This window comes from Bactrocera neohumeralis, chromosome 4 (genome assembly GCF_024586455.1).
Source record: "Bactrocera neohumeralis isolate Rockhampton chromosome 4, APGP_CSIRO_Bneo_wtdbg2-racon-allhic-juicebox.fasta_v2, whole genome shotgun sequence".
NCBI lineage: Eukaryota > Metazoa > Arthropoda > Insecta > Diptera > Tephritidae > Bactrocera > Bactrocera neohumeralis.
In genome coordinates, this window is record NC_065921.1 from 14,838,200 (window position 1) to 14,856,522 (window position 18,323).

The 18,323-nt window shown below is 35.5% G+C and overlaps 1 protein-coding gene across 1 annotated transcript in view; it reads right to left on the reverse strand.

Annotated features, from left to right (window-relative positions):
* LOC126757644 (uncharacterized) overlaps positions 1-18,323 on the reverse strand; it is a 44,319-nt gene that overhangs the window by 24,791 nt on the left and 1,205 nt on the right. The window contains exons 2-7 of the mRNA XM_050471711.1: positions 5,114-5,257; positions 4,891-5,044; positions 4,368-4,553; positions 3,742-4,301; positions 3,387-3,676; positions 3,174-3,333 (exon numbers count right to left, since the gene is read on the reverse strand). Coding sequence (XP_050327668.1) covers positions 3,174-3,333; positions 3,387-3,676; positions 3,742-4,301; positions 4,368-4,553; positions 4,891-5,044; positions 5,114-5,257 — 1,494 coding nt within the window. The remainder of the gene's footprint in view (positions 1-3,173; positions 3,334-3,386; positions 3,677-3,741; positions 4,302-4,367; positions 4,554-4,890; positions 5,045-5,113; positions 5,258-18,323) is intronic.

Consider the following 18,323-nt stretch of genomic DNA (forward strand, 5'->3'; position numbering starts at 1 on the left):
TATGGAGAACTTCGAGTTATACAAGTAGAAGTTTGAGCTATGGAAGCTCAATTGTATATATTTTTTTGAAGATTGTAAATATGTATATGCATATGTTTAGAAATGTAAACAGTGAAATTTCCCATAACAGACACTGACGAACCAGCCTTTCTGTCCAGTTATTAGAGTTTCTTTCACTGTATTTCTTATTAAACGAACTGTTTTGGCTATCCTATATTCTAAGCTGCTTCAAACTAAACACAGTGTGCTAAATTTTGATAAAATTGGTTCAGTAATTTAGTCCATCGCAGACAAAAAACTTGACACGTAATTTTTATATATAAGTATTATACAAGGTACGTTTCAAAGTAAACAGGACTTAAAAAAACACAGAACAAATGGTTTTTTTCGGCAAAATCATTTTATTTTATTCAAAATAGTATTCTTCTGCTTCATAAGCTTTTTGCACGGTCCAAAAGCATGTCGAAAGAGTGTTTTAGCCAGTATGCCGGTGCAAGCCTTTTGAATGGCCTCTACGTCTGCATAACGCTTTCCTTTCATGGGCAAATGCATTTCTCCGAAAAGTAAGAAGTCGCACGGTGCCCTATCAGGTGAATACGGGGAGTAGTTAATGGTTCAAATGTTAGTTTTGGTCAAATAATCGGTCACAAGCGTCGATCGAGGAGAGCAATTTTTGGTTGTCAGTCAATTTGTGCGGAAGAAACCGTACACATACCTTTCGTAAGCCCAAATGTTCGGTCAAAATGCGACAAATCGATGTTTTGGAGATGCTTTAATTCCATTTCCATGAATTTCAATGATGATTTCGGCTGATGATTGATGAGTTCACGCACAGTTTCGATGGAATTTCCGGTGATCACTGATTTTGATTGGCCCACATGTTGATCGTCATTTATGTCTTCACGACCACTTTGAAAACGTCGAAACCACTCGAGCACTCTGCTACGGGATAAGCAACCATCGCCATAAACTTGTTTCATCATTTGAAACGTTTCGGTAAAAGTTTTACCACTTTTAAAACAAAATTTAATGTTTGCTCTTCGTTCGAAGCTCATTTTTGTACCGATAACACAAACATACTGACACTTAAAACGCAATAACTTCACTTTCAATTAATGAAGGGTCACGAAATTCTCACTGGACAATCGATTAAGATGGCAGATTCTAACGTTTTAGTCGACATATACTATACATAGATGGTGCCACCAGATTCAAAAATTCCTATTTACTTTTTGGGATAAAGTCGAGATTGCCACGTGTAGAGTTTCATTATCCAGGGCAACCAATCATCTAAAAGCTAATGGGAAGTAATATATACAATTTCATTATGGAAAGGCATTATAGCCAAACGTTTACAAATTATTCAATTTTATAATCAAAATAGTCGGTCTCCAATTGCAACTTTACGTCCACGTTTCATCTGATTGGTGCGGCAAATAAACAAAACTGTCGATTTTGGTGCGAAGAAGATCTATAAATTATTCATGAACAACCATTAAATTGACAGTTTGGTGGGGTTCGGTCTGTACTTCTTTCGAAATGAAGCTGGTTACACAGTTACACTCAATGGAGAGCGGTATAGATCGATGATAACCAACTCTTTATGGCAGCAATTGGAAGAAGTTGATCTTGACAACATCTCTTTCCAACAACACGATGCTATGTGCCACACAGAACGTGCAAAAACTGAATTATTGTGAGAAAAGTTTGGATTTTCGATCATTTCAAGAAATTGTGACATTGAATGGCCTTCAAAAAGTTGTGATGTAACACCATTAAACTACCTCTTGTGAGGTTACATGAAGTCATTGGTCTATAGCAATAAATCAGACTTTCTTCAAGCTTATGAAGTCAATATTGAACGTGATATTCATGACATACAACATCATTTAGGGGAAAAAGTGCTAGAAAATTGGGTTCATCGAATTCGTTCCTGGAAAAGACTTCGTGGAGGACATTTGAATGATGTTATACTCAGATCTTAATTGTATCGATTGTATTAGGTCTACAACTTTGCTTCCGCCGTTTTCCAGTAGATGTCTCTAGGGTCAAGCACTGGTCGTTTAAATCGATTAAATCGTTTTCTATCGATCTTGGACAGCAAATATTTGTAGAGATCTGTTTGCATCCCAAACTTATTCTCAACTGAAAATGTCACTTTTTGAGCCGAATTCTCGACATTTTCGGGAAATTTTGCCAAGAAAAGTGCGACTGAGGCTGACACATACATAGATAATACTATTACTCTACTACTACCATCTATATGATTTCTATTAGGTATTAAAAAAATATATAATTTTTGTAAAGCAACTTGTGTTAGTTTACAAAAAAATGGATCATAAAGCATTTCGTGTTAATTAAGCATTGCTTTTTGATGGAATAAAGGAAAACACTTTTGGACCGTTTTTATACAATAAAACCTTAAATTTACAAAAAAAAAACGGCGGAAGCAAAGTTGTATACATCACACTAAATAAAAACGCATTTGAATTTCCTTAGCAATTAGTGTGTTCTTTTGAAAGAAATTTTATTATATTATAAAAATACCCATCAATTTACCTAAAATACTCAGTACTATTTACTGATGGACTTGGAGTCTCCAAAAAACAAACCTCCATCGTGTATAAAGAACAAAATAGATAGATTTTCAGCGGACCTGCTCTAAATTTTACTAAGCAAACTGAGTCATATTTCCAGCCTTACTGCTTTACGATACACAACAAGATATATATCTTTTCATTACCTACAACACTGCCAATTTAATTTTTTAAAATATCTTTCACATCGTATGTTGTTATTAAACTTACTTTTTGTCATAATTTCTTATATTCACCAACCTATAATAACGATAATCTTAAAATTATTAAGGTAGACATTATTTTTACAAAGAACTCCACTCTTGTGCTGGCTAGGGCATGCCGACGAAAGATTTACAGTCCCAAAAAAATTAATTTTAGTGGTCTAATAAATGATTGTGGCTTCATTTTATTTCAATATCAATGGTTTGACTTGACCTGGTACTTAATAAACGCATACCATAACCCTTATGAACTGGAACAAAAAAAATTATTTTTGTTCTAACTTATCAGATTTAGCACATTCAAGTATTAGTAAGACTTTATTTTCGGCTTTATTGCAATAAATGTGTGTATGCGTATTCGAAAAAGCAATTAGCAATAATAATAATATATCTTGTCCCACAATGCCATTCGTTTAATATTCCAAGATTTGCTAGTTTGGAACGGCTCCTCATCTTTTACGATAGACAAATATTCACAATACGGAAAATTTATTTCATTACATTCTTCGATATCAGCAAATTCATCAGAATAACTAAAAAAGGAAACATCACACTAAGTCATTCACTTATTTTTAGACCCACTCACCCATTTTCGGCAAAAGACTGATATAGCCTCACATAGCGTCTAACCAAAGCTGCCTCACGAGACTTCTTTAAATAACCATATGACACTCCTTGTGGCCCTTCAAACAGGAACAGCGAATCATCAACGTGTGCAGTGCCAAAATCTTTTAAGCTATTCGTAAATAATTTCGAATTTGAATAGGGTCCGCGATAGTCAAAATTTATTATTCCCCTAAAATCAGTGCGATTAGAATCGATATTATAAAATAAAAGATTGAAAGTTGGGTATACGAAATAGGCATCTCCTAAAAGCTATAAAGGAAACAAAGATTAAATGTAATTAATTTCATATGCACAGAGATTTCATACTTATTTACCTCCAAAAAGCCATCCATCGTTTCATTATTCAATTCTCGTTTACCATCCATATACTCTGTTACCAATGATTCTATCACATCTTCTGTGTCACATGCAAGAGGTAAGTCCAATGTAATGCTCAATCTTTTGCTAAACTCTTCATTGAACTCTTTCTGCAATTTCTTATTGGTTGTCAATCGAAGTGCAATAACCAAACCCTCACCCTTGGCAGGTACATTTCCAACGATCCAAGGTATGTCATTGCCCGTTCCAAACGTTATATATGGAAATCTTGGATCACGTATCAAGAATGCACCAGTCCAGGCGTAATTTTCAACATTCGGGCGGAAAATTGTAACAGGTTGCTCAGCCCAAATTTTAAGATCATCGGCAGCTCGTAGCAAGATTTTCGGTTTGATTGATCGCAATGCGTGAACTAGGCCAGCGGAACTTAGATATTCAGCTTCTGTTACACCAGCAGCTTTAGCCAATTGAACGACTTGGTCTCTAGGATCGTTTAATGGCAAAGCGAATGGTGAGTTTGCGGCGCCACTCATCATAATAGCGTTACTGAATAGACCTGAAAATGTGTTGAGATTACAGAACTTCCAATACTTGGTATCGTCTTTATGGCCTCATAAATTACCCTCATAATTGTTATTCATTAAGTGTAAATGGACTGCTGCAGCGCCAGCACTATGACCGAAAATAGTCACACGATCGGGATCACCGCCAAAAGCCGAAATGTACTTTTGAACCCATTGTAGTGCTAATTTCTGATCTTTAAGTCCATAATTTCCCGTCATCTGTTCATCGTTAGTAGATAGGAAACCTGTTGAAAATAACGCAATAATGCAAATAATATTGACATTAATAATAAGATTCCCTTGGATATGTCGAAATATCTTGATATAATGGCTTAAAAAATATTCCAGTCGAACACGAAAATGTGTAATATTTTAGAAGTGAGGAGATTTCCAAAATTTCGAAACACTTAACTTTATATGGATGTTTAATATTACTAATAGTTTTAAAAGGGTGTTTTTACAAAGATAAAAGTTTCCCTACAGTAGCTTGATAGCTCCTGATTTATACATATAATTTTATAATCAAATAATCTGCTTTGTTTTAGAACCGGTCTACAACCAAATTATTAACACTTTACTTACCAAATGGACCCAAGCGATAGGCGGGCACTACTAGAATTACATCACTCGTATCCATAAAATATTGGGGTCCTACATTGCTAGGACTTGGTGAACCGCTAAAAAAGCCACCACCGTGTATGTAAAACATTACTGGCAATTCTCCACCGGCTTTGTGCTGCAGCAAAAAAATTTTGGTAATTTTTTGAGCACAATTTTGGTAATTTTATAATTGTATATTAGTTACCAAGGGGCGATATATGTTCAAGTACAGGCAATCCTCTGAACCGCTAATCGGTTTTAATACATTAATATAATCACGTTGTATACAATCAGGCTTAGGATATTGTACTGATAAGGTGCCATCCCATAGTTCAGCTTCTTCAGGATTCTTTAATTAGATTACAAATATACTGTTGCAATCAGACATTGCTTGTTCGAGACGTACGCTTCTTACTTACGCTAAATCTCAAATCGTCGATGGGTGGTTTGGCGTATGGTATGCCCAAGAAAGCTTCAAATGAATAGCTCTCAAAGCCGCTCATAAATCGGCCGACCACACAAGATGAACCCGCAAAGCATACCTTCGGTAAATTGGCACGTATCGGACCGATATTCGAACAATACACCAAACACGTCAACAACAAAATAGTTCCTTTCATTACTGCGACAATTCGATAGACTTTAAAAATTTGTTTGAGAATCTGACTTTATGCAAAACTTTTATACCAAACCAGAAGTAATTAGGCCATAATTATAAATGAGTCGTCGTTTTAGATAAGCAAATGTATGCAGATATTCGTAATGTTTTCAAATAAATTAGCTAAACGAGCAAATTTTGCACATTAGGGTATATGCCCTAAACATTTATTTTCTAAAATAATAAATACAAGTAACGACGGGCCAGGTTCGGGTGTAACCTAACATTTTATACTCTTGCAACTTACAAGAATCAAAGTCCAAGAAATTAACTGCGGAAAATATGGGAGTCGGGGGTGGTAATGACCCGATTTGATCTATTTTTACCAGTAACACATACATACTCCCTACAAGGGTTGTGCGCTGGGTTTGGGACCCGCCACGTAAAAAAATACCCCCAGTGAAGAGCTATAGCCAGCCTCGGATGAGAGACCCCCCTTTTGATGACGACCATGGCAAACGAAACACATACATACTATTAACATGTCAAGTACTAAAAAAAGTTATCTGGATTTCATTAAGGTACCTCACATACTATCACAAATCATATGGAGTAAAGTCAGCCAGATGTTCGAAAATTCCGGGTATGAAGTGACCCGAAAATTAGAAATTAGGTATAGGGAGGCTTAGTAAAGTATTGACCCGATTCAATCCATTTTTAATACACGGAGATACTATAATCAGGAGAGGTTTATCTCAGAATTTTAATTGTAACGTTCCATACATTAACCGATATTTTCGGTCAAAAGACAACTTTAGATACTGAAGTGCGTATTTCCGGTATTTGGGGGCTTGAGCAGTGTTGGTTGGATTTGGACAGTTTTTAGTCATAAAGTGGCATATTTTAAAGGAATTATTATTGCAAAGATGTATCCCATTATGTGAGTAGAATGCCAAAATCAGTGGGACGGGTCCCGTGATATCTGATTTTACCAATTCAATCTTAAAATATCTTCCCCGGCTCCTATAAAGCCCTTTAATACCAACACGGGTGTAAAATTATATGTATATGTGTTATCTAGTTACTGATTTAAACTTCGGACTGAGTAGGCAATTGAAAAGTAAAGTCCTCTCCCGACGAACAAAAGCTAAACTCTATAAGTCGCTCATAATTCCCGTCCTACTATATGGTGCAGAGGCTTGGGCGATGACAGCAACCGATGAGTCAACGTTACGAGTTTTCGAGAGAAAAATTCTGCGAAAGATTTATGGTCCTTTGCGCATTGGCCACGGCGAATATCGCATTCGATGGAACGATGAGCTGTACGAGATATATGACGACATTGACATAGTTCAGCGATTTAAAAGACAGCGGTTACGCTGGCTAGGTCATGTTGTCCGGATGGATGAAAAACACTCCAGCTCTGAAATTATTCGACGCAGTACCCGCCGGGTGAAGCAGAGGAAGAGGAAGACCTCCACTCCGTTGGAAGGACCAAGTGGAGAAGGACCTGGCCTCGCTTGGAATATCCAATTGGCGCCACGTAGCGAAAAGAAGAAACGACTGGTACGCTGTTGTTAACTCGGCTATAATCGCGTAGGCGGTGTCTACGCCAATTAAGAAGAAGAAGAAGAAGTTACTGATTTATCGCCCTTTTAATAGTTTTCAACAGTACCGTTAGTGTGGACGGGGTTGCCATCTATTTTCAGCCATTTTTACAATAGACAAATTCACTCAGGATAAATCCATTTAGCACTCCTACCGATAGCCGATTCAAATTTTATAAGTTTTCAAATACAAATACATATTTTTTAACTTACAGTTTTTATATAAATTTCTATTTTTAGTATTTTTAATCTATAAATTAATATTAAAACTGTAGTTCATTTTTCAAAATAGAAAAATAATATTTTTTGATATTCAAGTTTGGCGCGGAAAAATTTAATTAATATTTCCGAGATTTTAGGAGCATAATTTTACATTCACAGGGAGTTGGTATTTATCTTATAAAAAACTTACCTTTTTATGTTGCTAACTGTAAGCTAATGGCATTTGTTTGAGTAAATCATGTGGGAATGATTTTTTGCTTAGTTGAAGCAACTAAGAACCCGACCACAGGGGATGATATTGTATATTCAAGGTGATAAAATTGTTTAAAAAACTCAATGAAGATTTGTCATTGCTTAACACTGGTGGGGGGAAATGAAAATACCTTCACTGAGCAGAGAATTATTTCATTCTTAAATAACTAAATATATGTGTATGTGTGTATGTTTGTAGGTATTGCGGCATATTGTTTATTGCTGCTTGACATGGGGTTGTTTTCAAGTGTACAATTTAATACATGTGTGTGTGTCTTTAAGGGGGTAGTAAGCCAAGTAGTCGAGCGAAAAAAAGCATATTTTCAATTATTTTTTTTAAAGATACAATCAATATTTATTTATTCGTATAATTATAGCATAATTATATGATATTTAAAGAATATTCGGTGAAAGTTTCATATGTTTTTCTAACACTTCACTTTTTCGCAGAGGGTGAACTCTGTAGCTCAAAATCTACTGAACCGATCCTTTTGAAATTTCGCACAGTTTTTCTTTACATAAATTGTGAGGTAACGCTGTCGAGTTTTGTTTTTAATTTTAACTTCTTTTTAAACAACAAAATTTCTGATTGTGTTTGATGAAAAATTTTTGAGTTCCGCGCGTTGTAAAAAATTTAAAAATCATTAAAAAAAAACTCGACAGCGTATCTGAGGAAACTTATCAACTAAACAAATCAATTTGGTTTTTTAATTTCAGATGATCCAGTCATGTGTTATGCGGTTCACCGCGAATCAATTTTTTTTTGGAACGCCTGCGAAGATTCTCTGTCACCGTCTCATTTTTTAATATTTTTCTATGAAACTTTCACGGAATATTCTTTAAATATCATCTAATTACGCTATAACTATACAAATAAATAAATATTGATTGTATCTTAAAAAAAATTATTGAAAATATGCTTTTTTTCGCTCGAATTAACCTTTCTACCCCCTTAATGTTATCTCTTCTATAAATTTATGACTTGTGTCCCATGCATTTTTGTTATTATTAGATGTACATTGCATTTAAATGCATGTGGTTGTTTATGTACATACATACATATGTTTGCATGTACATTTGAAAATAGATATTTATTTTTAATTGTATTCCGGCTTTGCTGATAAGTAAGCATGTTCAATGATATTTGAGCAAAAAGGAATCCGTCGGGTCGCTGAAACTTATCTTTCGAACAAGGGCTCATTTTACTAAACACTATTGCTAATGAAATATTTTTGTCAAAACAATAATAATAAACATTTTATATTTGTTAGAACTATTTTATCGCTGGGGGGATAACGTCGAGATTATCACGTGTGGGGTTTCTTTACCCAGGAGAACCAATCACCTAATAGCTAATTGGATGCAAAGTATAAAAGTGCCCAAAAAATAAGGTGACATTTGAATTTAAACTGCGCGAGTCGAAAGATTTGGAGAATTATTTTTTTTTTTTTTAGGTTGGTAGTACTGTCAGTCACATTTATGTCAAATATTCATTAGTGTTTGAGATACGTGTCGTTTTGTGAGCTGCTAAAAGTGAGTTTTTCGTTTTTTGCGATGTCGATTGCGATTTGTTGAGCAAAGAATTTGCATTAAATTTTGTTTACGGAATCAATTTTCTGCTGCGGATACGCTGAGGATGGTGCAGAAAGCCTTTGGTGATGAGGCTATGTCTAAAAAAATGTTTACAAGTGGTATAGTGAGTTCCAAGCCGGCCGTGAACGTGTTGAAGACGAAGAGCGTTCAGGGCGACCATCAACCTCAACCGACGAAGCTCACGTTCAACAAATCAAAGGTTTGGTATTGAAAAACCGTCGATTAACAATTAGAGACCCTGCTGATAAGATGGCATATCGAAAGGCTCAGCCAATACCATTTTGAAGGATGTTTTGGGCCTCAAGCGCGTCAAATCTCGACTGGTACCGAAAACATTGAATTTTTGGAAAAAAGGCGTCGCGTTGAAGTGTGTGAAACGATGCTTTCCGACTACCAGGGTGTCATGAAACGCATTATAACTGGCGATGAGACTTGGATCTATGATTACGACCCCGAAACAACCGATCAATCGAGCGAATATCGTGCCAAAAGAGAGCCGAGACCAAAAAAATCGCGCCAAAGTCGCTCAAAAATCAAGGTCATGTTGACTGTTTTCTTCGATTATCGTGGTGTTGTGCATTATGAATTCCTTCCAACCGGTCAAACAGTCAACAAGGAATATTATTTGAACGTAAAAAGGCCGGAATTGTGGAAAGACAAATCTTACAATTAATACCATGTTCAGACCGAGACTTAATCACACGATTTCGGCTGTTGAGTGGTTTATCCCACTAATCTTATAAATTTATCAAGATTTCGCCATACAAAAATGACAGTTCGAAATCACTTCATCGGAATGATTTGAAACTGATCCACGCTAAATCTCTCTGTGCGACTCTGATTTTGCGCCATCTACTTGTCAGCATTGAAAATCTATTTCATTATCACACATGCTTTAGACATACAAAGGGAAAAAATGTGAACAAACAAACTTTTTTTACAGCAATGAATCTAATTTCACCTGAAAATCGACTTCCCAAATGAAAAAATGCGTTCATTATTTCCATTTTGTGGAAAATATTTAAAAGAATACTGCTTTTATTACAAAATACTATATGACAATGTTTTCTTTTAATAAATATTAAGCGATGTGAATTCTTGAATGGCAAAAACAGCTGTTTTATTATCTTTTCAACGGCAGTGAGATGAGTGAGTGATTAGTGAAGGGCTTAAATGTAATATAATCCTTTCAAATTTTCGGTCTGAACATGGTATAAGAAATTAATAATTTTCTTATAGCGAAAAATAGTAACTCGAAGGATCACCAGAGGCACCAATTACATGTTTTTGAAAACTTTAAGAGCTAAGCGAAGCCTGAAGATTAAAAAAAAATACCCGCCAACTTTCCTAATAATGTATATTCAGGACTATTCACAGGACTTGGAGTGGTCGAACACAACCCGCCATCATCTATAAAAAACAAAAGAGATAGTCTATCAGCGTACCTTTCTTAAAATTTACTAAGCACGGTGAGTCATATTTCCAGCCTTATTGCTCTCCGATATTGAGAGTCGGCAGTGAATTGCATTTTTCGAAGTAAAATGTGTTTGCTTTTTTTGAGCATTTAATAATATAATATTAAGCTCAAGAATTTAACTTTAAAATATTGATTGTTTTGTTGGCTGTATGACATGTAGCGCCATCTTGCTGCAACCAAAAGTGGTCCATATAGGCATCCTCCAATTTAGGCACGAAAAAGTCAAAGTCTTTAATCATGGCTCTGTGGCGTTCCCCTCTAACAATGGGGCACTTTTTGGCGTTTTCTGAGCAATTTTACCCAAGTAATGAATGGATTTTTAATAACATCAGAAAGAAGAGATCTCAGCAATCATACAGATTACTTACATTTTATAAAAATCTGATTTTTCTTGATTGAAAATTAGGCGTTTTCCGATATTAGAATATAAGGAGAAAAATTTAATTTTTGAAATTCAAAAAATGGGACAAAAGAAAGTAGGTTTACGCAAAAATTCGTGTCAGAAAACACAATATTTGTTCAAGATAAAAATAAAAAAACTAAAGCTGGGCTATTTGAATTTTTCACATAAATTTTGATTAGTCTGTATACACAAGTTATAGATCACAGTATCCGTAGTATCGGCGTAAATTGGGATAAAATACCGATACCAAACTCTCAACTCCCTTTCATGCGCATTCTTCAATCTACTCTTGGAGAAAATAATTCGGACTGCAGAGCTGAATCGAGAAAGTACTTTCTTTTATACGGTATCATTGGCCGCTACAACCGCTCCGTTAGTTCTGCTTTCTCCAGAATGGGTAAGGAAGCGAAGCAAATGGGTTTGGTAATGAACGAGGACAAGAGGAAATATTTCCTGTCATCAAACAAACAGTCGTCGCACTTCCCACTAAAAATGAAAAAGTAAATGGTTTGACTTGACCTGGTAAGGTTTATGAACTGGAACCAAAAAATATTTAATTTAGATTTAACACAGTCAAGTATTTATAAGAATGACTTTATTTTCTGCTTTATTGGTTAAGTATGTGTATACGTATTCGAAAAATCAATTTAGCAAGAATCATATATTTGGTCCCACAATGCCATTCGTTCACTATTCCAAGAATCGCCAGTTTGGAACGGCTCCTCATCTTTTACGATCAACAAATTTTCACAATTCGGAAAATTTAAATCATTACATTCTCCGCTGACAGCAAATTCATCTGAATAACTGAAAACGGAAACATGACAATAAAATATATATTTATTTTTAGACCTACTCACCCATTTTCGGCAAAAGACTGATATAGCCTCACATAGCGTTTAACCAACGCTGCCTCAGGAGACTGCTGTGAATAACCATTTGATAATCCGACTGGACCATCAAACAGAAACAGCGTATCATCGTAGTGTGCAGTACCGAAATCTATTGAGCTATTTGTATAATATGGACTATATGAATAGGGTCCACGATAGTCAAAACGTAGTATTCCTCTAAAATCACTGCGACTAGAATTGACATTAGATTTTAAAACTCTGTAAGTTGGGTGTATGAAATAGCGGTCTCCCAAAAGCTAAAAAGGAAAAAAGATTAAATGTAATTTCTTTTATATGCATGGATATGTCATACTTATTTACCTCCAAAAAGCCATTTAACGTATCATTATTCAATTCGTGTTTACCATCCATATACTCCGTTACCAATGCATCTATCACAGCTTCTGTGTCACATGTACCAGACAAGCTCAATGTAATGCTTAGCCTCTGGATAAAGTCTTCATTTAATTCGTCCTGTAGACTCTTATTGCTTGCTAATCGAAGTGCTATAACCAAACCCTCACCCTTGGCAGGTGCATTACCAATAAACCAAGGTATATCAGTGTTCGTTCCCAACGGTATGAATGGGTCCATTGGGTCTTTTGTTAAGAACGCACCAGGCCAGGTGTCATTTTCAATATTCGGGCGGAATATTACAAGTGGTTGCTCAGCCCAAATTTTAAGATCATCGGCGGCTATTAGCAAGTCTTCCGGTTTGATTGATCGCAATGCTTGAACTAGGTCAGCGGAACTTAGATTCTCAGCCTCTGTTACACCAGCAGCTTTAGCCAGTTGAACGACTTGGTCTCTAGGATCGTTTACTGGCAAAGCGAATGGTGAGTTTCCGACGCCACTCATCATAATAGCTTTACTGAATAGACCTGAAAATGTGTTGAGATAACAGTACTTCCAAATACCACAATCGTCTTTATGGCTTTAAAAATTACCCTCTTTATTGTTATTCATTAAGTGTAAATGGACTGATGCACCGCCAGCACTATGACCGAAAATAGTCACACGATCGGGATCACCGCCAAAAGCCGAAATGTAGTTTTTAACCCATTTTAGAGCTAATTTCTGATCCTTAAGTCCAAAATTTCCCGTCATCTCTTCATCGTTAGTAGATAGAAAACCTGTTGAAAAAAAACACCATAATGCAAATAATATTGACATTAATAACAGTATTATCTTGGATATGTCGAAATATCTTGAAAACATGGCTATTCCTTAAAAGATATTCCAGTCGAACACGAAAATGTGTTATATTTGAGAAGTGAGCCGATTTCCAAAATTTCGAAGCACTTAACTTTATATGGATGTTCAATATTACAAATAATTTTAAAAGTGTGTTTCTATAATGATACAAATTTCACTACGGTAGCTTTATAGTTTCTGAGTTATACATATAATATTATACTGAAATATAATCTATTTTCTTTTTAAGCCGGTTTTCAAAAAAAAAAAACTTTTATCACTTACCAAATGGACCCAAACGATAGGCGGCCACTACTAGAATTACATCACCCGTATCCATAAAATATTGCGGTCCTACATTGTTTGGACTCGGTGATCCGGTGAAAAACCCACCACCGTGTATAAAGAACATTACTGGCAATTCTCTACCGGTATTGTTCTGCAGAAAAAGATAAAAAATAGATTACGTAATTACTATGGAGCAAACATTCCAGAAATCATATAATTATATGTTACGTACCAAGGGGCGATATATATTCAAGTACAAGCAATCTTCTGATCCGCCGATCCGTTTTGTAACATTGATATAATCACGTTGTATACAATCAGGCGTAGTATTTATTGCTGATAAGGTGCCATTCCATAGTTCAGCTTCTTCAGGATTCTTTAATTAGATTATAAATATACTGTTTCAATCAAACATTACTTGCTCGAGACGTATACTTCTTACTTACACTGAATCTCAAATCACCGATGGGTGGTTTGGCGTATGGTATGCCCAAGAAGGCCTCAAATGAATCGCTCACATTGCCACTCATATATCTGCCAAGCACACAGGATGAACCGTCCAAGCATACTTTCGGCGAATTAGCGCGTATCGGACCGATATTCGCACAATACACCAAACACGTTAACAACAAAATAATTCCTTTCATTACTGCGACAGTTCGATAGACTCTAGCAATTGGTTGAGAATCGGACCTTACGCAAATCTTTTATACTAAACCAGAAGTGATTTAGTCATAAATTTAAGCGTGAACTTTACCAAACACGTGACTCTTCGAAAAAATGTTGTTATATTTTTACGATCTTTTCGGCACGATTTTAAATTTATAAGCTATATTTTGTACATTAGGGTGCAAGCCCTGAAAAGTAGTTTCTGCAATCGTTTAAATATTATAAAAATAAAAATATTTAAAATTTTTTTCTATTATTGTTGAATCAGATCGATGTTTTATAAATTTGTATAGACCGTTTTTTCAGAATTTATATACATTTTTTTATACTTTTGCAACATGTTGCTACAGAATGTAACAGTTTATTGACCTACCAATTGTATGTACTATATAACATATAACTAAGCGAGTTAGATATAGCGTTATATCTTTATATATAAAAAGTACGTGTCACGTTGTATGTCTGCGATCAAATTTATATAAACATATTCAAAATTAAAACTCAATAACAATCCCTTGGATCCTTATACCGACAAAAACGTTTTCACTTTAATCGTAAATGAAATTTTCACTGTGTTGAATAGTTTATTATATGAATAATAATATAAAATATATACCATAGCAACGCGTATGCGAATCCCCTAGTTTGTACAGAGTGGTGCCAAGGACAGAAGATGATCAGAAGATGCTATAAAGTTTGCAATTGACCTCTAATGTCAGTTCTGTTTTGACATTTGTGTAATAAACACATGCGAAATACACTTAAATAAACAGTGGTACACTACACTGCGTGCCACAACCGATATGATGAAGGATTCCCGGACGCCTAATCTCCCGTTTTGGCGATTTGCACTGACCAGCAAGATCGCCTGATTTGACCGCTCCAGACTTCTTTTTGTGGGGCTTTTTGAAGTCGCGGGTTTATGTCAACAAGCCTCAGACTCTTGCCGCTCTTAAAGACAACATCCGTCAAGAATGTGAGGATCTATCGCCGGAAGTTCTGGCCAAAGTGTTGGAAAATGCCATGAAAAGGGCTCAAATAACAATCAACTGTGGCGGCGGCCATTTACATGATATCATATTCTCGACTCAGTGGCGTAGCTACAACTTCGGGCGCCCGGGGCCAAGAATGTTCTGCCGCCCCCCCCCCTTATCTACCAACCTACAAGTTTCATAAGGTGGTTCGAACAAAAGTGAATTTTTACAAAATGCCTTCGCAAATTCTGAAGTTCCAAAATTCTCACAATATTGGTTTTGAGCAAATTGATAGTCAATTTACAAGACATCTTATCAAAAGCCATAGAAAAAACCCATATCTAGTACACTTTTGACACAATTCGCCGGAATTTTTGCCCGAACTGGAGTTTTTAAATATCAGTTTGCCCCAAGACGTTGCGCCCGGGGCGCCGGCTCGGACTTGCATACATATATGACAGTTTGATGAATTATTCGAAGAAATATTTAATAATTAGGGTTTTTAGGCACCTTTGGGTGCGTCTGTTGGTCATTATATGTGTTCTTCCTTCCAAAAAAATCCTAATCCATGGTAATATTTTTTAGAGGTTTATTTATTAGCTATTAGAGAGCATGATTTGGTCAAAAGTACTTAGTATACCATAAAAGTTTTTAGAAATTCGCATTAATTAGCTTTCGTTAAAGGTTCGTCACCCTAATGAGCTGCTGACAAGTCTTATCAGCAGCCAGTATTTATCTTGCTCTACTATGAATAGGTACTATTGTACTACAATGATTCTTAGTTTTTTGTTAACTAATAAATTATCTGCCAAAGTTTTTATGCAATATATATGTATTTGCCACCACAATTACATTTTTAAAAATGCTTACAAAATGCTTCTACAAGCTGAAGCGACAAAATATGCTATTTGAAAACGAGTGATTTTTGCTTCGACAATTTTTTTTTTGTATTTTAATTATGCCACATCCTTTTAGAAAAATGTATTAATTTGTTTTATTTTGAAATTTTCTATAGTATAATAACAGAAGCAAAAAGTAGACAAGTTGAGCCACAGCAAACAGCGACTAGAGCATTATTTTGATTGTTATTTATTTCTAAAAGGGACTTCGATAAGAAACTTCCACATTTTACTTGTACATATATTTATCCAGATTTTATGGCCTAATTACTTCTGGTTTGGTATAAAAGTTTTTCATAGAGTCAGATTCTTAGACAAGTTGTTAAAGTCTATCGAACTGCAGCGGTAATGAAAGGAATCTTTTAATCTTACATACATACGCTCGATAGAACATTATATGTGATCTATAAGTCTAGCAGATAATCGAGCAGCTGTTTGTTGTGATTACAGCTTCTCGAGGTCAAACCTTCCTTCTGTTTGTTGACATGCGTTTTTTGCTGCACGAGTGTGTATCTTGACTACAAAAAATAGTGATCCGAGTCAATACTATGACCTCGGAGAGGTCTGGAGACGTGTCTTCCGTCTATAGCAACATGATCGATCTAACTAGATAGAGACTATGAGATGGATTTTTGTTTTTTGATAAATAATTATTGTAACACCTGTGTATCTTGCTTAAAACTCTATTGTTCCGTTTCATAATATTTCTTTGTTCGACGAATTTCGTTGCGTTTATAAGAAGTAAATGCTATTTTTTTTGGTTAGGTTAGTCAAATATTTTTCGGGGAGTTTAGAAAGGTTAGAAGCTAATATAGCAACGAACCCTAATTTATAATGCGGCGGTAGAAGAGAACGACTGGGACTTCATCTGATTTGAAAATTAAAATATGAATGATTTGAATTATTTTCGGATTTATTGGAAAAAGAAAGTATATATATGGACATATGTATATATATACATTCAAAACTGACAAATTTCATATAGGTTTTCCCAAAATGTCATTCGTTCAATATTCCAAGGTATACCAGATTCGAAAGGTTCATCCTTCTTTACAATCGACAAAGATTCACATTTCGGAAAATTTAAATCATTACATTCTTCGCTGATAGCAAATTCATCTGAATAACTGACAAAAGGAAGCATCACACTAATTTCACTTTTTTCACTTATTTTTAGACCCACTCACCCATTTTCGGCAAAAGACTGAAACAGCCTCACATAGCGTCTAACTAAAGCTGCCTCACGAGACTTCTTTAAATAACCATACGACACTCCTTGTGGCCCTTGAAACAGAAACAGCGAATCATCAACGTGTGCAGTGCCAAAATCTTTCATGCTATTTGAAAAATATTCCGTAAATGAATAGGGTCCGCGATAGTCAAAATGTATTATTCCTCTAAAATCAGTGCGGTTAGAATCGACATTATAATTTAAAAGCCTGTAAGTTGGGTATACGAAATATGCGTCTCCCAAAAGCTAAAACAAAAAACAATAATTAATTATAATTACTGTCGTGCATCTATATTTCATACTTATTTACCTCCAAAAAGCCATTCATCGTTTCATTATTCAATTCTCGTTTACCATCCATATACTCTGTTACCAATGATTCTATCACATCTTCTGTGTCACATGCAAGAGGTAAGTCCAATGTAATGCTCAAACTTTTGCTAAACTCTTCATTGAACTCTTTCTGCAATTTCTTATTGGTTGTCAATCGAAGTGCAATAACCAAACCCTCACCCTTGGCAGGTACATTACCAACGATCCAAGGTATGTCATTGCCCGTTCCAAACGCTATATATGGTTTTCTTGGGTCATTTTTCAAGAATGCACCAGTCCAGGCGTCATTTTCAACATTCGGACGGAAAATTGCAAGTGGTTGCTCAGCCCAAATTTTAAGATCATCGGCAGCTCGTAGCAAGGTTTTCGGTTTGATTGATCGCAATGCTTGAACTAGGTCAGCGGAACTTAGACTCTCCGCTTCTATTATACCAGCAGCTTTAGCCAGTTGAACGACTTGGTCTCTAGGATTGTTTAATGGCAAAGCGAATGGTGAGTTTGCGGCGCCACTCATCATAATAGCGTTACTGAATAGACCTGAAAATGTGTTGAGATAACAGTGCTTCCAATGATAGATATCTCTTTATGGCTTTATAAATTACCCTCTTCATTGTTATTCATTAAGTGTAAGTGAACAGCTGCAGCGCCAGCACTATGACCGAAAATAGTCACACGATCGGGATCACCGCCAAAAGCCGAAATGTACTTCTTAACCCATTGTAGTGCTAATTTCTGATCTTTAAGTCCATAATTTCCCGTCATCTGTTCATCGTTAGTAGATA